The 24024-nt window shown below is 28.9% G+C and overlaps 1 protein-coding gene across 2 annotated transcripts; it reads left to right on the forward strand.

The window, feature by feature from the left end:
• The first annotated feature begins 806 nt into the window (after positions 1 to 806).
• On the forward strand, positions 807 to 23612 carry LOC122502811 (tyrosine 3-monooxygenase). 2 transcript variants are annotated; one of them, XM_043613069.1, is made up of 6 exons: positions 807 to 1380; positions 16329 to 16440; positions 16791 to 16895; positions 16995 to 17051; positions 17785 to 18604; positions 22222 to 23611. In XM_043613069.1, exons 1-6 carry the CDS (start codon positions 1315 to 1317, stop codon positions 22748 to 22750), a joined length of 1689 nt encoding a protein of 562 aa, XP_043469004.1. In that variant the 5' UTR covers positions 807 to 1314; the 3' UTR covers positions 22751 to 23611. The 2 variants fall into 2 exon arrangements, with proteins under 2 accessions (XP_043469004.1, XP_043469005.1); XM_043613070.1 differs by lacking the exons at positions 16791 to 16895; positions 16995 to 17051 and having other exon boundaries at positions 22222 to 23612.
• The last annotated feature ends 412 nt before the right edge of the window (positions 23613 to 24024 follow it).

The following is a 24024-nucleotide window of genomic DNA, read 5'->3' on the forward strand; positions in this document are numbered from 1 at the left end:
GAGAGGTTCATATCATGTTTAATTTGATACAAATTGAATACAGCAAAGAATTTTGAAATCCAGCATTTCAAAATGAAAGAAGAAACATTCAAAAATCGTCTTTTAATTATGATCATAGCGCCTATATTTCTGTAGTAATCCACAATCCACTTGTGTGTCATACCACAAATAAACAAATCCCAAAAGAAATCCAAAAAGAAAACAAAATTTCCTCCAAAGGGAATTCCCCCGTCTCTATGTATTCAAGGATAATGAACGCGTAAATTGTCAACAATAAAACAGAACGAACATGATCCTCTCTCGCTGAAGTGCATTGAGAGAACTGATCTCCTCCAGGTGCTGATAGTAATAAACCGTGTAACACAATATACACACGTCTACAAAATGACTATACAGCAAGTCAGACAAACCATGTGCGTTGTCTTTGCGCTTGACTTGTGATTCCCTCCACAAATGAAAATACATTCATATCTGTATACAGAGAAGGTGGTTGTGGTAGAAACGGTATGAGCTACCGGTATATAAGATAATATAAAATCTACACTATTATAGATGACTAAGCATTGGAATCCCCCGTGAAACACGGGGCCAATGAGAGATCGCGGGTGCGCGCCACACATTTATTACGAAAGCATAATAATATCCTGAGAGAGGAGTATCTCTCTCGTATGGTGTCGCGGACCTCTGACGTAGATTATATGAGTATCATTGACGAGTCACGGACCACCCAAAACCCTTCGAGGTGGGGGAACCCCTGACCCCGGTATGCTTTGTAGTGAAGGGAGGTCGCGTTTATAATGCACCGTCAAACCGCCCTGACGACGCATTCGCTCGTTCGCTTCGCCCAAAGCAGACTCGCGGGGGAGCCTCTTTTTATTTTAAAAGAAGATCCTGAGGAGAGAAAGAGGAAATACTCAATTTTTTTACCAAAACAACAAATTTTCAACCAAAACAAAATTTACCTCTTTTTTAAATCGCGCGGAGTAATTTCAGATTCACGTGAACAAGAAATTTTTTTTAATTAAACTTGTGGTCGCGATTCTTATAGACATCCGCGATTTTATCCTCGAATCTTCTGATTATTGCAGGCAGTGAACAAAGATTTAGTTTCTTTCTAAATCAGGCTTGCTAACGAAAATATAAACAACCGGAGGCACCAGCATTTCGAAATTTTTTGTTATTTTTATTTGAATAAATTAAAAAGCTGAGTAGTGATTAAGACAATTGTGACCAACAGAAAAAGGTTAGCACAATTGTTACGTTTCTGTTTATTTGAATATAAGAAGAAGAAAAACAACCCTTTTGAAGATCACAATGGCAGTCGCAGCGGCACAGAAAAATCGTGAGATGTTCGCTATCAAGAAGTCTTATAGCATTGAGGTGAGTTTCAAAATTTGGAGTAACAATTTTTGCTTTTTTTACGAACAGTAAAGGGAGGGATATTTTTTGGGGTGGATTCTTCGTTAGGAGAAGGTAGAAATATTTTTGGGGAAAATTGGACTTTCAAATACAGGTTCTAACATGTACGCGGACATGTTAGGAAATTCTTCTTGAAAAATTTCGAAAAATACAAAAATTTAGTTTTTTGATCCTGTTTCATCACTATAGAGTGAAATTCGTTTGGAAATATTATTTCTTCTCTTTCTTTTTTTAAAAGAATTTCATTTTTATTACGAGAAACTTTGTTGTCTTAAGGGGGTTGCAATTTAAATTTTGAAATATTTCTTTCCCTGAAGTAAAATTTTCTTTCTGATGATTCTAATTATTGCTATCGATTAAAAATTTTTGTTTTTTATTGTACAACTTTTGTTTTTGTTTGAAAACTTAGTATTACTTTGAAAACATTGTTTTAGTTCGAAAACTTTGTTTTTACTTAAATTTCAGTTGCAAACTTTTCTTGTCAGTTGAATTTTTGATTACAAAAAGTCTGAATTTTTTAGTTCAAAAACTTTGTTTTTAGATCTAAAATTTTTATTTTAGTATTTAAATTGGTTGTAGTCTAAAAAATTTTGCTTTTGATTTGAAATTTTGTTTATAGTTTTAGAAATTTTGTTTTTAGTTCTAAAATTATGTTTTCAGTTTTCAAAATTTGATTTTTATTCCTAAAACTTTCAATTCAGTTGCAAAACTTTGATTTTAATTCTAAAAATTTCTCTTCAGTTTTATTTTTCGTTGCAAAATTTTGTTTTCAGTTGAAAAACACTATTCTTTCTAAAATTTGGATTTTAGTTAAATGTTTAAGTGAAAAACTTGTTTCGATTTTAAAATTTTTATTTTAATAAGAATAAGAAAATTAAGTTTCTAATTTTTAAACTTTATTTAATTTTTAAAATTTTATCTTCAGTTCTAAAACTTTACTTTAACTTTTAAAACTTTATTTTTACTTGCAAAACTTTATTATAAGTTTAATTTATTTATAACAAAACTTTTTTTTAGTTTAAAAACTTAGTTTTCAATTCTAAAACTTTAATTTTTGTTGAAAAATTTTCCTTTTAAAAAGAAAACTTTGATTTTAGTTGCAAATCTTTGTTTTTATTTGTAATTTTTTTTTCCTAGTTGCAAACTTTTATTTTTAGTAAAATTTTTATATAAAAAACTTTTGTTTGCTTTAAAGTTTTATTTTTAGTAGCAAGGCATTATTTTCAGCTGAATTATGGATATCGAAATTTTACTTTTTGTGAACAAAACTTTCTTTTTAACTTTGAAACTTTATTTTAAGTTCTGACAATTTATTTTAAATTATGAAACTTTATTTTAAGTTTGAAAATTTATTTTACATTATGAAACTTTACATTAAGTTGTAAAACTTTATTTTAAATTATGAAACTTTATTTTAAGTTCTAAAAGCTTATTTTAAATTGTAAAACTTTATATTAAGTTTTGAAATTTTATTTTTTTCTGAAACTTATTTTTTAGTTCATAAAATTAGTTGTCAGGTCCAATCATAAATTTTTACTTGTAAAATTTTGCCATTAAATGAGCAAATATTTTTTTTCCTAAAACTTTGCTTTCTGATTTAAAACACAGTTTTTCAATCTAAAGCTCAGTTTTTTTAATTAAAACTTTATTTCTAAATCCAAATCTTCGCTTTTAAATCTAAAACTTGGTTTTTTTATTTAAAAGTTAGTTTTCAAATCTACATAAATTTAAGTTTTTTTATTTAAAAATTAGTATTTAAATATAAAACTTAGTTTTTTTTATTTAAAACTCAGCTTTTAAATCTAAAACATTTTTAACTTGTCTGAAACTTTGTTTATAATTTAAAACACAATTTGTAGGTTTTAAAATATATTTTAATTCTAAAGCTTCGTTTTTAGTCGCAACATTTAATTTATTGTTTAAAACTCCGATCCTGTTTTTTCTCTATCTTTATTTATTTATTTACTAGTAAATTAAACATCTTATAAAAAATAAAAAATAAAATCCAAAACAGAAATTGTTTTTATTTTTAAATAATTCGTAAACATAGTTACGTTTTGATTTTAAAAATAGAACTCTAATTAAGAATTCAAGCGTAAGAAGTTCGAAATTTCCGCCTTTAGAGATAGACTGTATCTCTGACGTGAATCTCAACAGTTCTCATCGTGCCTTAAACTCACCAACTCGTTTACCGCTATTTTTTATCATATATGAACGGCTTTTCCGTTAATTTTTTCACAACTTTTTATTAATTTTTATGTATAAAATATTTTTCTCAACATATATAAAAATATATCTACGTGACTTTATTCACGTTTTTTTTATTCTCCGCAAGACTACTTAATTATTACGTCAGAAACTACTTTTATTCATTTCATATCCTTTTCTTTCTTTCACTCTTTCTTTTTCTATAATAAAAAAAAATTTCATTCTATCATTTTCACATAATATTTCATAATGACACTATAAATGTCTGCAATTCGTCGTAAATATCCCTACTATAATGAGGATCAAATAGATTCATGTAGGAAAAAAAACAAATTTCTTACGTGAAAGTGTAATGCTTTCGATTATCGCACACATTTTGTTACATAAAAATTCTTTTAACCTTGTAGTAAAATAAACACAGAATTTTTTAAAAGTAAAGAATCATTTTTCCCCTACAGAAATTTTCATTCAATTATTTTCAATTGCGATTTTTTTCACAAAAATGGAATATTTTTAATTTTCTTTTTTTTGCTGGTTCAGAAAAAAACGATTAATAATAGAAAAATAATTGAAGAACAATATTTTCTCGAGCACCTATATATCCTACTAATTCTCGTATTTTTTTATGGAAAGTAATTTTTTAATCGTGGAATAATAAAATTATTTAAAATAAAACAGATTTTTTCTATTGATAAAGAAATAATAATACGATATATTATATAACAGTTTTTTTTCATTAGATAATTGTTCTTTTGAAACTTATTAACTTCCTGATTGTAATTAAATTCCATGAAAATCTATTTTTAATTTTATAACAGTTTTTTTATAATAAGATGAATTTTTATTGCTTGCTAATTACACACGGCGGGAAATTAACATTCGAATGACATATAGAAAAAATAAATAATTTGATGAAGTTTAATGATTGCATGTGATATATAAGTGTGAGAATAAAATATTCCTCGAAACTCTTCTATAAAATTACAAAAATAATAAAGTCTTGTCCCGTCTTTGAATTAAATAAATAAATATAAACGTAAATAAATAGATAATAATTGAAAACAAAAATAAAAAAAAATTAATAATAATAATTATTTAATTTAATATAATTTTATTTAATTAATAATAATAATAATAATAATAATAATAATAATAATAATAATAATAATAATAATAATAATAATAATAATAATAATAATAATAATAATAATAATAATTATATTAATAATACAATAACAATAACAACAACAACAATAGAAAAAAGTAAAGTTAGAAAAAAAAATCTCTCACGTTGTGGTGATTTTAACGATGCAAAGAGAATGTGACCATCGTTACATATTCGTCGCGTGACTATTACTTTGTGCTTTTATTTATTTATATTTCTTTTTTTTCAAGACGTTCCAGAATCACTTTCACTATATTTCGTCTTAATATGTATATAAATCAAAAAACCCAGTCGAATAATTTAATCGCATGTGAGTCTATTTTTTATTTTATACGCAATTTACACATTTTGTGCGCCTTCACCTCTCGTGCATATAATTATCGCATAATATCTAGTCTCTCGCTAATGAATGACAAACTCATTTGTAATGTTGCATTTCATAAATAAACAATATTCCATAACCAGTATTTTTCAATACAAAAAAAATGATAATTTATTCATGCAAAAATAATAGTAATTTATTAAGTTTGTTTACTTATTTATTTTTTATCTATTTATTTAATTTAGTTTTTAATTATATTTTTTTATTAGCTATATTTGTTTATTTGTTGTATTTCTCTATTTATTGCATTTGTTTATTTGATATATTTATTTATTTAGTATATTCGTTTATTTATTATAATTGTTCATTTATTACATTTGTTTATTTATTATAATTGTTTATTTGTTGAATTTGTTTATTTATTACATTTGTTTATTGGTTATATTTATTTATTGTAATTGTTTATTTATTACATTTTTTTATTAGTTATAATATTTATTTATTTATTTATTATACACTGGAGTCTTGGTTATACGGACCACTCGGGTGGGTCAATAAAAATTTTGAGGTTAGGTTATATCAAGGGGAAAAAAGGATCCAGTAATAGGTACGCTACTGACATCATATCGACTCAAGCACGACCCTTCCCTTCACCCCTCATCCCGTTTCAGCGCCATCACATTCCGTATAACCAAGACTCCAGGTTGCTAATTTATTGTATTTTTTTATTTGTTACATTTATTTATTGATTATATTTGTCTATTTATTATAATTATTTATTATATTCTTTATTTATTAAACTTATTTATTTAACTATTTTATTTCCTATATTCGCTTGTTAATTATATTTGTTTATTTATTTCGTTATTTTGAAAAATTAACAATAAACTGATGACATTATAAATTTACTCATAAAATTGAAAGGAATAATTTTCGAAAAAAATTTTCTTTTGTTATTAAAAATTCAAATGTTGCGTAGTATATCAATAATTATAGAAAATATATATAATATGATAAGTGAAGAAATCCATAGCCTCGAGTTTACTTTGTTTCGATTCAGGAAAAATAGTTATATATATATATATATATATATATATATATATATATGTATACAATTATGTCCTTGTAAAATTATTGTAAGGTCAGTAAATAGCTTTTATAAATACAGTTGGAAACTATAAATTTATGGACCAGTTTATAGTTAATTTCTTTTATGCTTAAAAAAGAAACAATAGTTTAACCTCTCTGCATTGAAATTTTGTAATTAATAATAAAAATTCCGCGCTCACGTTCTTGAGAAATATTTAACACGTTTTAACTATTTGAAGCACGAAAAATTTTATATTATATATAATTTGGCATAAAATTTAAATGTAAGAGCGCTAAAAAAAATTCTAACGCAGTGAAGCAAATTTTCGATTTACATATTTAACGGAAAACATACAAAAAATTAAATCAAATTACTTATTAATATTTAAAGTTAAGAATTAAATTACTAAAATTAACTTTAAAATTAAATTAGTAATTAAAGTTTCAAAACTAAATTAACAATTAAAATTTGAAAATTAAATTAGAAATTAAAATTTTAAAACTATAAATTAGTATAATTAATTCACACAAAAAAATATGGTAAATTTGACTACTTTTTTACTATTTCCTGTAGTTCCTATAGGCACCCGTAACATTATTTAGTAAAATGAACTATGACAGAATAGTTAGTCTAACAGTAAAATGTAGTAATAAATACCATTTTTACAGTAAATTTAACTACTAAAACAGTTATCTTAACTATTTGTTGTTAGTCATACTAACTGCTTCATTTAGTTGCAGTAACTAAATTTTCATAGCTCCTATAGGCGCCCGTAACAAATTGTAGTTGTAACAACTGTAAAAAATAGTTAAATTAACTATTTAAAGTAGTAAAATGAAATTATTAATTTGTTTTTTATTATTATTGAGGTCCATTTTTTTACATTTTCTCTTACCTATTTTTGTTCATATATAATTTATATATTAAATTCTTATACACCTAACAGAGAAAAATCCCCAAACGCCGGGAATTGAACGCACGACCCTAACATTCGCAAACCGATAACCTAACCACCTAACCACGCTCGCACGCTACGATGACTGGCATTGTACTTGAGGACATTCTTCTTAGATTCAGTCATAATAACTACTCCGTTTAGTTGCAGTAACTAATTTTTTAAGCTCAAGGACTTAGTTGAATTGTATCCAGCATATGATTTTAAATGACTTAACGATAGTGCAGTAGTTAAAAGTACTGTTGAAAATAGTTATTTTCAGAATTTCTGTAGTAAAATTATCCACTTTTTACTAGTTATAAAAAAATTAAACTTACTATTTTCATATAGTAAAAATAACATAGAAATTGTTACTTTTATGACTTTTGTAGTTATAAAAATAAATGTTTCTTACCACCATAGAGATAAATTATTAAAAGCTAGTAACAAAAATAACAAATTCCAGCGGTTGTTTTTACTCTTTGGAACAGTAAATTTTAATTTATTTTGCAAATAGCAAGAAATTGATATTTCTACTACAGAAATTCCGAAAATAACTATTTTTAACAGTACTTTTAACTACTGCACTATTGTTGAGTTATTCACAATCATAATGTGTAGTAGTAATTTTAACTACATAAAACCTACTATTCAATTTTAGTTCCACTAACTATGGAAGTTTAGTTAAAATGCTGCTGAATATGGTAGTTTTAACTATATTTTTTTAACTGCACATATGTGGATGCTTTTACCACTCACGTTTTTTCTCTGTAGAAAAAAATGATCTTTCAACTGCATAAATAGTAAAAATAACTATTTTCAACAATTGATTTTACTATATGAAAACAGTAAATTTCTTTCTTTCTCTGCAACTAGTAAGAAATAGTTGTTTTAACTACATAAGTCATAAAAGTAACAACTTTCAGAGGTTGTATTTACTGTATAAAAACAGTAAGTCTCATTTTGTTTGCAACTAATACAAAATAGTTATTTTTGCTACCACAATAGTAAAATTAACTATTTTTAATAATAGTTTTTACTACTACACTATAGTTGAGCCATTTACAAGCATCTGTTAGTTATTTCAAGTAAGTAAAGTAGTTATTTTAACTACATAAAACCAGCTACTTCTTTTTGGTTCCACTAACTGAGGAAGTGTAGTTAAAATGCTGCTGAATATGGTAGTTTTAACTACTTTTTTTCTAACTACACAAATGTGGTTGTTTTTACCATTCGCATTTTTTTTCTGTGAAAATCACAATAGGAAATTAGTAATTAAATGGAAATTTCAAAATTAAATTATCGGAAAATGAAAATAAAAAAAAAATTTGCAAACTAAAGTAAACGTGTGATGTATATTAGATTGAATTTATTTGAAAACTGAAGTGAACTAAAAAACGATTATGGGCGGTTATTAATTGGCATACGTCAGATAGACTTCTACTACTTGGGTCTGACGCGTAAAGCTTTTTCCACTGATCCCTCCACTTCTCAGTATAATTATATAGATATATACACACTGTATTAATAACTGAATTGGTTATATAATAATTCTGTGCGGGGAAAATTGTCTCTAACTGTTAATTAATAATTGAAATTAAAATCGCACGTTTATATATATTGATTCTAAAGGTCTATATCAATTAAATTTGCTATTCCATAATAGAATTAAAAAATAATAGCAATTTTTTCTTTGTCTCACAATATATCGATCGATAATATATTTCCATATTCAAAGATTTTTTTTTCTTTTTATTCCACACGTCCCGGTAGTAGATAATATTACCACGTTTAACACACGCAATTTCATTTGTTTTTCGACCCTGTATTTTTATACTCTAATAATTTCATTACCTTGTAAAAATTTGTTTTTATTTCATTCTTTTTTTTTCTCTTTGTTATCATTACTTTTTAGAATTTTTTCTATTCTTTTTTTTTGCTTTCTTCTGCCTTTTTTGTTTCTTTTTTTTTCTTTTTGTTTAGACTAATTGCTCGAAATTTTTCAAAAAAAATTGTACACGGAAAAAAGAAGTACGTGAATCCTTCCTTGACAGTGCTTGACTTTTGGATAGGACACAAAATACAAGGCTGTTCCATATAATTTTCATTAGAAAATATAAGAAAGTCCTAGAATTATTCTAGTATATTTCACTAAACTTTTCAGTTAAATATGCCGAATATTACAAGTAAATATTTAATAAACTTTTAGGAAAGTTTCGGTGCTGTGGGGGTAAAAACCTCACAAATCGACCTGTCACTGTGAAATATAAGAAACAATTTTTGAATTTTATTAACAACGAATTTTTAATTTAAAAACTTTTTGACATAACCAAGATGACTTATAATTTTTATGTTTTTTATTAGAAAAAATTACTAAAACCTTTAAATCACTTAATTATGATAATCTTTAATTAAAAACAGAACGACTTATAAATATGAAAACATAGGTATATAAAAATCAATTAATACAAATTTTTTATTTTAAAATTAACTATAGTGGTTATGTGAGAAAAGTCATTTGTTTCATTTTCTTGAAATAAGAAAGTACGGATTTATCAAGTTTTCAAAACTTGCTCCTCAATTATTCAATAATATCAAATATATATTAAAATTTATGAATGAAGTTTGTTAAATATCAAATAAACTAAATTCTGTATAATTTCGAATAATTTCTGTACAACAAATTAATATTTCCTCCGGTTCAAAAACTTTTGTTCTTCACGAAATTAATTTTTTTATAGATATTAATTAATAAATATACCATCAACATTAATTTATTATTATTAAATAGAAATTTGTTTTTGAGTTCTCTCATAAACGAAATGAAGTGAATTCTAGTGAAATTCTACAAAATGTTGATACTAGAATTTTTATAGAAAGATTCTAGAAAATTTTACAGAAATTTTCCTGGGTTGCGAATTACAGAAACGAAAAAAAATGCAAAGACTAATTAAATACACTTATCGCATTAATTGCAAAATGTCATCGAAGACTCTGCTAGATTTGCTTGGCAAATGTATATATAAGGTGCCGATATATCTATTTATTGAGAAATCATTATGGCCTTGTGACTCTCACATGATAATTATGAATATGTTATAAATATGAGAGCGCAAGTGATTGTAAAGTTGGAAAATGTGTTAGATTTCTTGTTTCCTTGAACAGTTGAAACATTTATAAAAGCAATATTCTCAAGCAACTCATATCAGTTATAGATATATCTTTGGAGGCTCGCCTCCGCCTTTGACTATTGGTCCTCGCGCACACATTTTCCTGCCTTTATACTTAATTTATATATATTATAACAGCGCTTCTAACCGCCAGATCCGCTATGCTAATGCCTAGTTAATTACTGTATTTAAAAGTGTTTTGCCAAGTTCCCCTCTAAAGGTATTCATTTTATATAGTATACACATATACATGTAAAAATAATCATGTCAATGCAATATCGTAACGATGCATAATACATTCAAACATTGCACAAGTTATAGATTGCGGATTAATTTCCCATTTTTTTCCTCATTCCATTTTTTTCCTCTTCTTTTTACACCTTCTTGTCATGTGCGACGAATGATTATTATTAGCCGAAAAAAATTCTTTCCTTTTCCCAAAAGGATAATTTAATTTTGTTTTTCCTTGATTTCCAGACAAAATTTTGACTTTTTCCCCGACCATAAAGAATATTCTGATTCACTCTGAAAATTATTACAGGGTTGCCACAAATATTTAATTTTATTTTTCTCTGACTTTCCCCTGATTTCCAGACAAAATTTTCAGTTTTTCTCTGACCCTAAAGAATATTCTGATTCACTCTAAAAACTATTAGATACTCAAAAAAATATGTTCTAATACATTTATTTACAAAATTCTTTATTTGTAAAATTATTCAAAAACATCAATAACTTCTTTTTTAAATAAATATTTAATCATTATTATTTTTCCGTAGGAATTAAAATTCTTCAAAACATTCAAATTCAAACCTTTGTGAAATTCAACAACTTGGAGTGATTGTCTTCTTCATGTTTTGTAATAATTTAAATTACCATAAAATTTTTCAAAAAAAAGTTAATTATTTACAAAAATTCTAATAAAATCTATTCGGTATTTATTTTTAAACCAATTTTTATTAGGAAATTCTAGAAGAATTCAATTATTTAAATTAAAAAATAAATAATTTATTGAATAATTGAATGTTTATTAAAATTGAATTCTTTTAACGAATTTTATCAACAAATTTTTAAATAATTGAATTATTTTGACAAATTTTAATAAAAATTTTTAAGAATAATTACATTTTTCGAGAAATTCGATTAAAAATGTATTAAAAAATAATTAAAATCCTGCGATGAGTTTTATTATTTATGAAAATAATTCAAATTTTCCCAAGAATTTTTTTTATTTATAAAGATACTAAATTTTAAGAATTTTTTTTTAATTTTTAAACATAACTGAATTTCTGTGAAGAATTTTATTATTTATAAAAAAAAATTAAGGTTGACAAAAATTAAGGTCCTGAAAACATTCTACGTTATTATTTATAAAAGTAATTGAATTCTTGCGATGAATTTTATAAAAATCTTTATGAGGTGTAGAATAGGAATTATGCCATGAGAAGTAATTTCAAAAATGTGAAAAAAATCGATACCCAGTGGGAAATTTCCAACCGGCGTGGATCCTCGCCTGTACCGACGCCGGAGTAGTGGTACTGGCTGGGAACCGCCTGCCTACCGCCCGAGAACTGGTATTCTACCAAAAGATGACTTGGCCAGGAGCTGGCTGGCCATCCGTCTCGGAACTGGCATTCTACCGCCCGGTAACCGGCCGCGAAGAGCCGTTCCGTGTATAATTCAACCGGCTGGGACCCGGCACTGTACCGACTGCGGATCTTTCATTTCCTAGCCAGATGTGCGCTGGCAATGCTGGCATTCTACCGCCTGACAACCGGCTCGGATCAAAATAATAATTTCAACAAATATCAATAAAAAATAATAATTAATTGCAAAAGATAAATACGGATGACAATTCATTGACAGTTCACTTTACACATTTTTTTATTTCTTTATACACTTAAACGCAATTTTTTATTACATACACATTTGAAAAATCCTAACGCTTGGGGGTACGAACCTACGCCTAACCGAATATTTACGCACCGAAATCTCGCACGCTAACCACTATGCTACGCTCGCATGGAACTCTCAAACCTTAAATGCTTTCAAGTCTCACCAGCTGAAATAAAAATTGTAAAATTACTACGCGGCAATAGGCAATTTGGAAATACGGACTGATGTTATACCGGTATATTTTCAATACTTTACTGAATGTGTATTTATGAATATTTCAATATTTCGTTTAAAAAAATGTTTAAAAAAATGTTATATTTTTATTATTATGTTTTTTAATATTTTATTACATAATATATCGAATAATATGAACATAACTTCACTGCAAAACAATTTTTAACATATAAGTAATAGTATTAAATTGAATAAAATTTTAATGCACAACACATTTTTTTAATTATTTAATTTGCAGAAAAGTGTCAATAAATAATTACTTAATATATTGTTTAAATTAAAAAGAGATTATTAATTAATTAATAATAAATTAATTAATAATAATCTCTTTTTTATATATTGTATTTAATATGTTAGGTATTTATTGTAGGCATTATAATATATTGATCACATTTTCTTTCAAGTTAAATATATTTTACTTCTTTCAAATTAATATATTATTTATTAAAAATTATTTATTTAATTGCACATTAATAAAGTTGGATTTTTATATATATATAATGAAAAAATTAAGTTTCTTATATTCTTCCTTTGCATGAATACTATTAATTTATTTATTGGTTAACTAATAATAATATTATAATAAATGCAATTAGTTATTGTAATAATTAATTATAATAATAAAATAAATTTATGATTATACTGATAATGTAAACTATAACAATAAATGACGAGATCCGCAGTCGGATCCGCCCCAGCACCGAGCCAGTGCAGACCTAACATCCGTCATTCTTCCGACGCGCGTAGAAGAATGAAATCTGCAGGCGGAACAAATCCAGTACCGCGCCAGTACTGACGAAAGTAGAAAGGCGGATCCAAAAGTCGGAGCCTAATCTGTTCCGCGCCGGTTGCATTTTAGGATCCGAATCGGTACAGACCATCGGTGCTGGCGGTCCGTACGGGCGCGGATCCCAGGCGGTTGTATAATCCGACATTCGTCCGACTTTTCCTCCTGGGTATCTGTAAAAGGTGTCCAAGAGCGCTTCGAGTTCTTTTTAGCGTCATTGGCTATTTTTTCTTTTATCGTAGCATCTCAAGAATTCTGAAGACAGCTTCAAATTGCTCTAAAGGATGGAAATGAAGGAAATATTAATGTAGAAAGTCACTTATATGTATCGTAGATTAACAGTGGTTTCATTTTTCATGTTTTCACATTACATAATTTAAATGCGTTTTTCTCGAAATGACATTTTTCGAAACGGTGGGCAGTCTAACCAGAACAGTTTTGATCGAATTGACTTCGGCCAAAGTTTTTTTTGTTCGTCATTTACTAATGCTTTTAAGTACGTAGTGGATTTATTTTTGGTTTTTTTTTGACAATAGATATTTTGAAAAAATTTCGCCCTAAAAATCGACTTTTTTCATCTGCCAAATACACAAAAATTAATATTTTTAAAATATCCTACGTACTCGAAAGCTAAATCTATCACAGATTCAGAAACACTTTGAATTTTTGTTTTCGATTAAACGGTCTAACCAGAATATTGCCCACCGATTTGCCCTGCATAGAAACGAGACCAACTTTGGCGCCCTCTAGAGGCAACAAATTGAAACTTTTTTTAAAGTATAAATCTATTTTCTTAAACTTAAAAAGTTAATAAATAAAGTCCTCGAAACCAAATTTTGTTTACTTTATTCCTGTGTCTTAAAAAAATTCATGAAAAACAGGTTCAAAAGGCACCTTAAAGGTGTCACTCCCCATTATGAAAATAATTGAATTATTTCGAAGAGAAAAATTTTGTAAATAATTGAATCCCTTTGAAATTTTGCTAAGGATTTTATTCAAATCTTTAAAAATAATTGAATTTCGAAGAAGAATTTTATTATTTATAAAGATAATTGAAATTTTAACAAGAATATTTAAAAAATTTTTTAACATAATTGAAATTCTGCGAAGAATTTCTATAACTTTTGAAAAGAATTAAATTTCTGGAATCATTTGTAACCTTTCCAAAATTCAATTTTTTTACCTACCTACTTTTAACTAAAATTCTTCTATCAATCTAGTATTTATGAAAATTGTAAAAATTATTCATTAAATAATTTATAAGTCATAATTTTATGATAATTCTTGAAAAATTAAGTTATTTGAAAATAAATTATTGTAAGTTATAGAAAAAATTGAAGGTTTTGTATTAAAATTCGTTGTAATTTCATAGTTTACGAGGCAAATAAAAAAAAACATCAAAATTCAGAGTTTTCTCGTGAATTTTAAAAATTCAATTTTTTCCAGTACTTTTACTAAAAATCCCTTACTTTTCCCTGATTTCCTTGACCAATTTTACTTTCCTTGACTTTTCCCTGAATTCCCTGACCTGTGGCAATCCCTGTATTAGATACTCAAAAAAATGTTCTATTACATTTATTTACGAATTGCTTTAATTGTAAATTCTTTAATTAAATTTCTTTAATTGCTATTGACCTGCGGCAATCTAAGAAGTGAAAAGAAAGAAAAGAGGAAATGAAGAAAAAAATAAATACAGGAAGAAAAGAAGATGATAAGGAAAAAAACAAGAAAAAAAAGAAGAGAAAAAAAGGAAATTAAAAGAAAGAAAAATTAGGAAAGATTGAAAAAGACTCAAAAAGATTAAGAGAGCTTAAGAATTGCCATCGGTACACGAACGGATTTCTAAGTAAATTGTTAAAAATAAAAATTAAATGTGATGACGAGTGTAATTGCAATGAGACCCTTTTTGACAATTAGTTGTTTAATTTTCTTTCTAATGAGAGTTGAATCGTTTATCTATTTTGAACCATTATTGTGATAACTATGATGTAAGACTTTCGAACAGTCATCGTTCATTTATCCAGGTGGCATTGAGTACTTGGCCCACTTTTTATCACGGTTAAATAATTGCCAAACCTACTTTAATTCGTGCCAACTTCTTTTTCTCGTTTCGCACATCAATCATTTGAATCGTGTCAAATCAAAACCGACCGCAAAAACATTAATTCACAATAATAGTTTCAAATACGTAAATTTTGAAATTAAAAAAAAAATTTTGATCTTTCTATGTAATTGAAAACCGAAATATTTTTTTCCTCAAATGAATATTTTGTTCCATCCTCTAAGAAGAATGAGAAATAATTTTTTTTCTATAAGGATAAAATATTTCAATTTTCAATAAGCTTTGAAAGCACACTTTGACATGGTCCTTTGCGGCTAAAAGTGGTGTCATTTCCGTGCTTGGAATTCATTTCCGCTCCTTCCTCACTCAAACTCCATACGTGTGGAAAAATCACTCGTTCAGAAATCTTTGTTCTGCTTTGATGTCTCTGACAATTTAAACTTCTTCGTGGGAAATGACATTTTCAGAATAAAGAATTATCACCTTCTAATTGATAAAAAAAATTCTTCTAGTTTCACGGAAAAAGGCTAATTATACTCTTTTCTGTGAAACTAAAAGAGTTTTCATAGAATTGGTTTTATTCTCTAAGGACCATTTTTGGTTTTATTCTCGAAGAACAATATTAAAGTCAAAAATCGATAAAAGTAATTACAGGGAATAATGATGTATTGTGCTAATTGTGATAATTACCGCGGTGACGAATTAATTACGTATATATAAAGGAAGGAAATTTTTCATTCGATTTGTAATGTAATTAGTTCGTTAGAGTTTCTGTAAATTATATTTCATTACTGTTTTCGAACATTTAAGGTTTAACATTTTCCTTTTCTATTAATAAAAGGAAAATCGAATTTTTAATGCGAAAAAAATTTTTTTCGGACGAAGAAAGAAAAAATTTATTTAGTTGCTTTATTTTTCTTTTCAAGCATTATTCTAGTACTTTTGTACGAAAGGGTTTTTTACTCGTACATGCGTAAATAAATAAATAAATAAAAATATTAGCAGGAGGTAAAAAGTAAAGATGGAAATGAATTTTGTTTACAGAATGGTTATCCAGCTAGACGACGTTCTTTAGTCGATGATGCTCGATTTGAAACTTTGGTTGTGAAACAAACTAAGCAAAGTGTACTTGAGGAAGCCAGACAGAGAGCTAATGGTACGATTTTATTTCTAAACTAACTAATCTTCTCTTTTTAAAAAAATTATCTCATTCTATTATTGTCTATAGTCTTTACTTTTTTATTGTCCTTTCTTTATTTTTCTCATCGTCCATTTTTTATTTTTCTATTCTTTATTTTTAAATGTTTGTAGTTTCAATTTTAAATGTTTGTAGTTTGAATCTTAAATAATTGTTGTTTGAATCTTAAATGTTTATAGATTAAATTTTAAATGTTTGTAGTTTGAATCTCAAATGTTTGCAGTTTGAATATAAATTTTTGTGATTTGAACTTTTAATTTTCATTTGATTTTATTCGCATGATCGTTTTCTTTTCTATTAACAATTAGACCCCGCATGTGATCAGGATCAAACTCAAATTGAAGATGAAACTTACATTTTATCGAGCGATGATGATCAATCAGAATCGCTCAGTCGTGCAGCTCAGGAAAGTGGTACGCAAATATTTATAATTTTTTTATTTTACATTTTATTTTCTGATTTTTGCATGTGCATGATTGTTTTAATTGTTCAATGTATTGGTTAAATTTTAGAAGCTAAAGCCGAAGTTTCTTCCTCGGATGGAGAGGGAAAACCGGAAGACGATGAAAGTAAGTTTCTTTAAAGAATAAATTAATATCCTGTAGAATTCCCTTCTTATTCTGAGTATTACTTTTATTATTTTCATAATTCCATTTATTTCCCAAGAGGCTTTCTCCCAGATCTGAAAAGTTACTTAGGAGAAAATTTATAACGTCCCCTATTTTCCGTTTCTGCTTCTCTTTTTTCCCCTCATCTCTTTTCAACCATTTCACGTCGTCGGGAAATAAAGCAGAAACTTTTAGCCTTTTCAACGCTTTTATTATCTTTTGTCAAAAGAAAATGCACTTTAACACTTTCAACTTGAGAATTGCACCATCGTTTAAAGGAGAGAAATATTGGGAAAATAAAGTAGCACTTAGTTCTTTTTGTAGCAATTTTAAAAAATTTCCGCTAAATGCGTTTTTCAATTAGAACTAATTATTGAGGGTTTTTTGTTGTTTTGATAAAGAAGGTGAAAACGTATTTCTGCACTGAAAGGCTTAAACGGTTGCTGCTTTAGGCAATCGCCAATAAACACAAGAAACCCCCTTCATTTACCCAGAATTATGTGATAATTAGGAAATAATTTGTCAATTATTAAACAATCAGTGCGGTCAATAGTAATTAATTAAGAATGTAACGAACAAAAGGGGTTATTTCCATTTGAAAAAGAAAATCCACATATAAATATTTACAACCAAATTGATCCTAAAAATCAAATTTCATCTACAAAAAAATAATCATTCACTTTATTTCAAAAAGATGCTGGCCTCACAGAGGAGGAAGTGGTCCTGGCGAAGACAATTGCCGAGACACCGGAAAACGAGCAGAACATCCAAAGAGCAGCACTTGTCCTCCGCCTCCGCGAGGGAATAAGTTCACTGTCACGGATTTTGAAGACAATTGAAAATTTCAAAGGCACTGTGACACACGTCGAATCACGACCTTCCAAAAAAGAAGGTCTCCAATTCGACGTATTGGTGAAAGTGGACATGACAAGACAGAGTCTTCTTCAATTGATTCGTAATCTTCGACAGAGTTCATCACTCGCAGAAGTTACTCTGCTCGCTGATAATTCAGTTAGCATCAAGGATCCCTGGTTCCCAAGACACGCGTCCGAACTCGACAATTGCAATCATTTGATGACAAAATACGAACCCGATTTAGATATGAATCATCCTGGGTTTGCTGATAAGGAATACCGAGCACGCCGTAAAGTAATTGCTGAAATTGCCTTTGCCTATAAATATGGTGATCCAATTCCCAGCATTCCTTACACGGAAACTGAGAATAATACCTGGAATCGTGTTTTTAATACATTAATTGATTTGGTGCCAAAGCACGCTTGCGTTGAGTATCAGAGAGTCTTCAAGAAATTGCAAGATGAAAAGATTTTTGAACCAGCACGCATACCACAATTGCAGGAAGTCAGTGACTTCTTGAAGAGGGAAACTGGATTTACCCTTCGACCAGCTGCTGGTTTATTGACTGCACGTGATTTCCTTTCGAGTTTGGCCTTCAGAGTGTTTCAGAGTACTCAGTATATTCGACACATCAACAGTCCATATCATACACCCGAACCGTGAGTATTTTTATTTATTTAATTTTTTATTATTAGTATCATTATTATGGTTGATAAAGGTTTAAATCTTTTTTTCAATAAAATGATTCAATTCCATTTTTTTAATGATTGAAAAAGAATTGGCTCACACGCAAAAAACGTGACGGCAATCGATATTGCATTATGACTCGTTCCAGTGAACAGAGGACGATCATAATAAAATTACTACACCTCTCTAAGCTTGTAATGGAACTCTAATTGGCTTTTAACGTCGCGACGACGTTGATAACTCACTTTTGCAGTTGAGAACTTGCTCTCCATGAACTCGATCTCACAGAAATGAGAGAGGATAAAAGCATAATTTTATCACACACTAATCAATCTTCCATAAACTTTCCCCCCATTCGTTCGCAATTGACCGTTTAACACTTGTTCTATATTTCTATTTTGTTGTTTTTTTTAATTCCTAGCATAGCAAATACTTTTTGCTTTTGTTTAAAATCCTTTAATTTATAACATTTTGTTTTATTTCGTAATTTTTAATTTTTATTTGTAACTTTGGCTGTTGGAATTTAATGGATATCTAACGAAGACAATTATTTACGTCTAGCAATTAAATTATTGATTTTCTTTGAATGTCGCCAAATTTGATCATCTTTGCAACTTCCTCTTCGATCTTTTGAAGACTTTCTGCTTTCTCTAAGGTATTACTGATCCACCTCATCTAAATATGGGTAGTACTGATTTAAAACCAGTTCCTATCATATTTAGAAGACGTTTATCCTTTATCTGAAGGCTTTTATGGAGTTAATGCAACTTTCTTTGGATATCGCAAGACCTAACCATCTTTATGATTTTCCCTTCGACGCTTTAATATTAATTTTGCTTTGATGTTAACTTTGGAGTGTCGCAAGACTTGACCATCTTTGCGACATCCTCTTCGATCTTTTAAGGAGAGTCCAGAATAGAGTCGAACGCGCTGATAGTAACGCGCTCGTCCATATGGAATACATAGGACAAGCGCGTTGTATCAGCGCGTTCATACCGACTTCGACTCTATTCTGGACTCTCCTTTAAAGAGGTACTGCTTCCTATTACCTAATACTAGGGGAGATTGGGGCAAAATGGGGTACCATTTTGAAATTGGTTGTTTACAGAGAACCAAACGAATAAACCGATTCAACTAAACTTTAGAATTCTTTTTTGTACACTTTGCTTTGAGGAAATTATGATATTAGCGGTGAAAAAATTTTTTGAAAGAACTTATATCGTATTTTCTGAGAAAGTGCTAAAACCCCATTTTGCAGCACATCCAAACTATAGTTCCTCCACTTTCCGACGATTGGGATTGCACGGTACTCAACATTTTTTCAGTGTAGAATTTAACAAAAAACATGGATATTGCAAAATATCGATATATTGATAGTGAAACATCGATAATATAAATGCCTCGAAACAAAAATATCGATTCTTCAACGGGAAATGTTTAAATATGCATAATATAATGTTTTTAAATAGTTTTATAAAACGGCGTAGCCACCGGTATGCCCCACACAGAGGTACCCCATTTGACCCGCATACTCCATTTTGTCCCACTCTCCCCTAATCTAATCTAATTGGCCAAACCCAATCCGGAACTCTAAATTAACGTACAAGGTTTGCTCTAATGTTTGGCACATCTGGTGTACCAGAAGTGCTCTTTTCCTTATACGGAGCAACCGTATTGAGGAAACTTGCCAAATCAATGCCGTTTCTCTAAGTCGCGTAATGCTTCCGCCTGAAAGTAGATATTTTCTTTAACATCTGCATTGTGATTATGAATCATAAGTCTTTAAGTACCATAAAGTAGTCCTAACAGATTATTAGATTTAGCATCTGGATTATGATTATGGAACATAATCTCTTAGTACCATAAGTATAGCCCAGTAAAAAAAAGTATTGGAAGAGAGCGAAATCGCATTGGCGGTGAGTTTCTGCCAATACGTTTTCGCGTGAAAACCGTATTGGGGGCATTCTGACAATCCTGCTTTTTCACCGTCAATCCCGTCCTCTTGAATCTTTCAATTTCACGTTTATGACTCGATTTGGCATTTTAATCAAAAAGACTGATTGATTTAATGTGTAAGATAGCTGATAACGAACAGGAAATATAAAATTTTCTTAAAATGTAAATAAATGAAATTTGACAAACTGTTGGTCTCCCAGTGGGCACAGGGACGTCTAAAAGACGTCTTAAAGACGTCCCTTTTTGTCCGCGGACGATTCGGGGACAATGATGGCAATGTCTCTGAGTCATCAAAAAGACAACTAAAAGACGTCTAAAAGACGTTCTATGTCTGGTCCAAAAGACGTCTAAAAGACATAAGAAAGGACGTCTAAAAGACATAAAAGGGACGTCTAAAAGACGTCTTTTGGACGTCCTTTTTACATTCCTTCAGATCTTAAATAAACATTTCTTTTATAACATTTTCTAAGCTGAAATTCAGTAATATTGTATTAAATTTATTTTAAGTTTAATTTTATTTTTTCTAAAATGTGGAGAAATAATGAAAAAATTCCTACGAAGCTGGGATCGAACTCGGATACCTTGGGCTTGAAACACTGCGCTTTAAGCACCTCAGCCGTTCAAGACAGATATGAACCTCTACAAAGTTAACGATCTCACTTGTCAATGAAATGAATTTAACTTAGAAAAATTCCAATAAATTTCACATTCAAAAATTTCTAAGTCCAAGTTGAACTTAGAAAATAATATTTTCTATTTATGAAAATTTTTCTATTTTCAAATGTTGAATGAAAAAGACGTCTTTTAGACACTTTAAAGACATCTAATGGCCAAGACATAGAACATGAATAGGACGTCTTTAAGACGTCTTAAAGACGTCTTTTTGTACAAGTCCAAAAGACGTCCGCAAAAAGACATCCTTAGGACGTCTTTTGAACAAGTGTGCCCACTGGGCTATTACCATATGATTTAGGGTATTTTCTAGATAAGCGCTGTGACTTATACTCACAGCGCCCCTAGCGCGAACGTCGAAAGCTCCATAAATCATGTGGTAATAGATCAACAGTACACAGTCGAGTCGATCAATAAACGTGAAATCGAAAGATTCCAGAAGACAGGATTGGCAGAATGCCCCCAATACGGTTTTCATGCGAAAAAGTATTGGCAGAAACTCACCGCCAATGCGATTTCGCTCTCTTCCAATACTTTTTTTTTACTAGGAGTCTTAATGGATTATTAGCTTTAACATCTGGACTATGATTATGGATCATAAGTCTTTAAGTACCACAAGTAGTTCTAATGAATTCGGGTATCCTAACCGACCCAACTTTTTCTGAATGTTTCCAATAGGTACCTAAAGTGTTTTAAAGGCGTCTTTAGGATATCTTGTGAACATCTATTGATATTCAGAGAAGATCTTATTGACGTCTAGCATTAAAAATACTTCTGTAGGGAATTATCTCTTCAAGATAATCTTTGAACGGCCAGATGACTTCTAAAGGGTATCCTAAAGTCGTCATTAAAACAAACAAACGATGTCCTCCTGTAAAGAACTTTGTTCTTACTCAAGAATACTACTATTTAGTGCTCTAATCAACTTTAATATCAAAACTAATCGACTACAATTTTTCAGGGACGCAATCCACGAACTTTTGGGACACATGCCCCTTCTGGCTGATCCAAGTTTCGCTCAATTTTCCCAGGAAATTGGTCTCGCCTCACTAGGAGCATCAGACGAAGAAATTGAAAAACTCTCAACAATCTATTGGTTCACAGTGGAATTTGGCTTATGTCGAGAGGGCAAAGAAGTGAAAGCCTATGGAGCCGGTTTACTATCAGCATATGGTGAACTTCTTCATTCGCTCAGCGATAAATGCGAACACAGAGCTTTCGATCCATCAATCACTGCACTTCAACCATATCAGGATCAAGATTATCAGCCAGTTTACTATGTTGCCGAAAGTTTTGAAGATGCCAAGGAGAAATTCCGTCGTTGGGTCAGTACAATGAGTCGACCATTCGAGGTACGATTCAATCCCCACACACAACGTGTGGAGGTCCTTGACACTGTTGACAGGCTGGAAAATCTTGTCTCGCAAATAAATCTCGAAATGACCCACCTTACGAATGCGCTCAACAAAATGAAATCGTCCTTTGCGTAAAATCACAAGCTTATGAACTCCTAAAAAAACTCGGACGAGGATCATTATTGTAGCCTCACTTTTAGCGCGCCTATTTCGCTCAGCACAAACTTTTTTTTTCTCTATCTGTCGCATTCTGAACAAATTCGCATTATTCGAGTGCTTTATTTATTGAATTGTACAACTAATTGTCTCTCAATTATTCTTTAATTTGTTCCTAAAAGAAAGTCTCTAGAGATTTTAATCCAAGACGAATCCATCGATTTCATTATATTAAAGATTTAATTAAAAATAAAAATTCTTTATCCAGAATAGATCTAAGAAGAACGAAAGAAACTCTAAATCGATCGCTTCTCCCTGGAGGATAATAATCTCTAGCAAATCTGTATCAAAGATTTTCTTCGAGTACGAGTATTCCACTATTGTATATTTTAATTTCCTCCCTTAAAGTTTAGGATCTGACGAATCTCATCTTTACATTTTTTGTCGCAATCATTCTTTTCCTCGCTCTGTGTATAAAGTCGTCATTTTTTTTGTCGCCTGTGCAGCATCATCTGTGATTCGGGTTTGATTTTTATTTTTAATTCTACGCCGTAATTACTGTAAGTTTAGAAATTGCAATTCAGATCTTTCGTTTGAAATTGATGACTTTTTTAATTTTAAAAAGAATTAAAAGTAAATAGAATGTAGAGAAAAATTGAAGGCGAATTTAAAGAGTAGAATATTCTGCATAGATAAATTTTAACGAAATAGAATATAACTTGAAGTCAACAAATAAAATTGAACCAAATAATAAAACAGTTAAATTCAATAATAGAGAATATAAAACATTTTACTGAATTATAATAAATAAGTTTTAAAGAGATAAATAAACATTTATTCAAATCGTTAATAAAACTATTTAAATTATATAAAATATAAAAAATAAATTTAAATCGTTGAGGTGTATCTAAATCGTTATAAAACGAATAAAAAATTCAAGTTAAATGTTCCAGTGTTATTAAAAAAAATGAAAAAAAATTGTTAAATGATAAAAATAGTATATAAATAGCTTAAAAGGAATAATAGAATTTAAGACAATATTGAATCACCCCGAAATAAAGATCTGCCCAGGTGAACGTTTTATCGTTAATACTGTATTATTATTATTATTATTATTAATAATACATATTATTTTATTTTTTATTATTTTATTTTAATGTACAGTACAGTATCGATAAATTTTATTCATTGTACAGTAACGGTAATTTTTTTACTGTACAGTACAGTAATGATAATTTTTTTTCCATACTGTA

This window comes from Leptopilina heterotoma, unplaced genomic scaffold (assembly GCF_015476425.1).
Source record: "Leptopilina heterotoma isolate Lh14 unplaced genomic scaffold, ASM1547642v1 Lhet_239, whole genome shotgun sequence".
Lineage (NCBI taxonomy): Eukaryota > Metazoa > Arthropoda > Insecta > Hymenoptera > Figitidae > Leptopilina > Leptopilina heterotoma.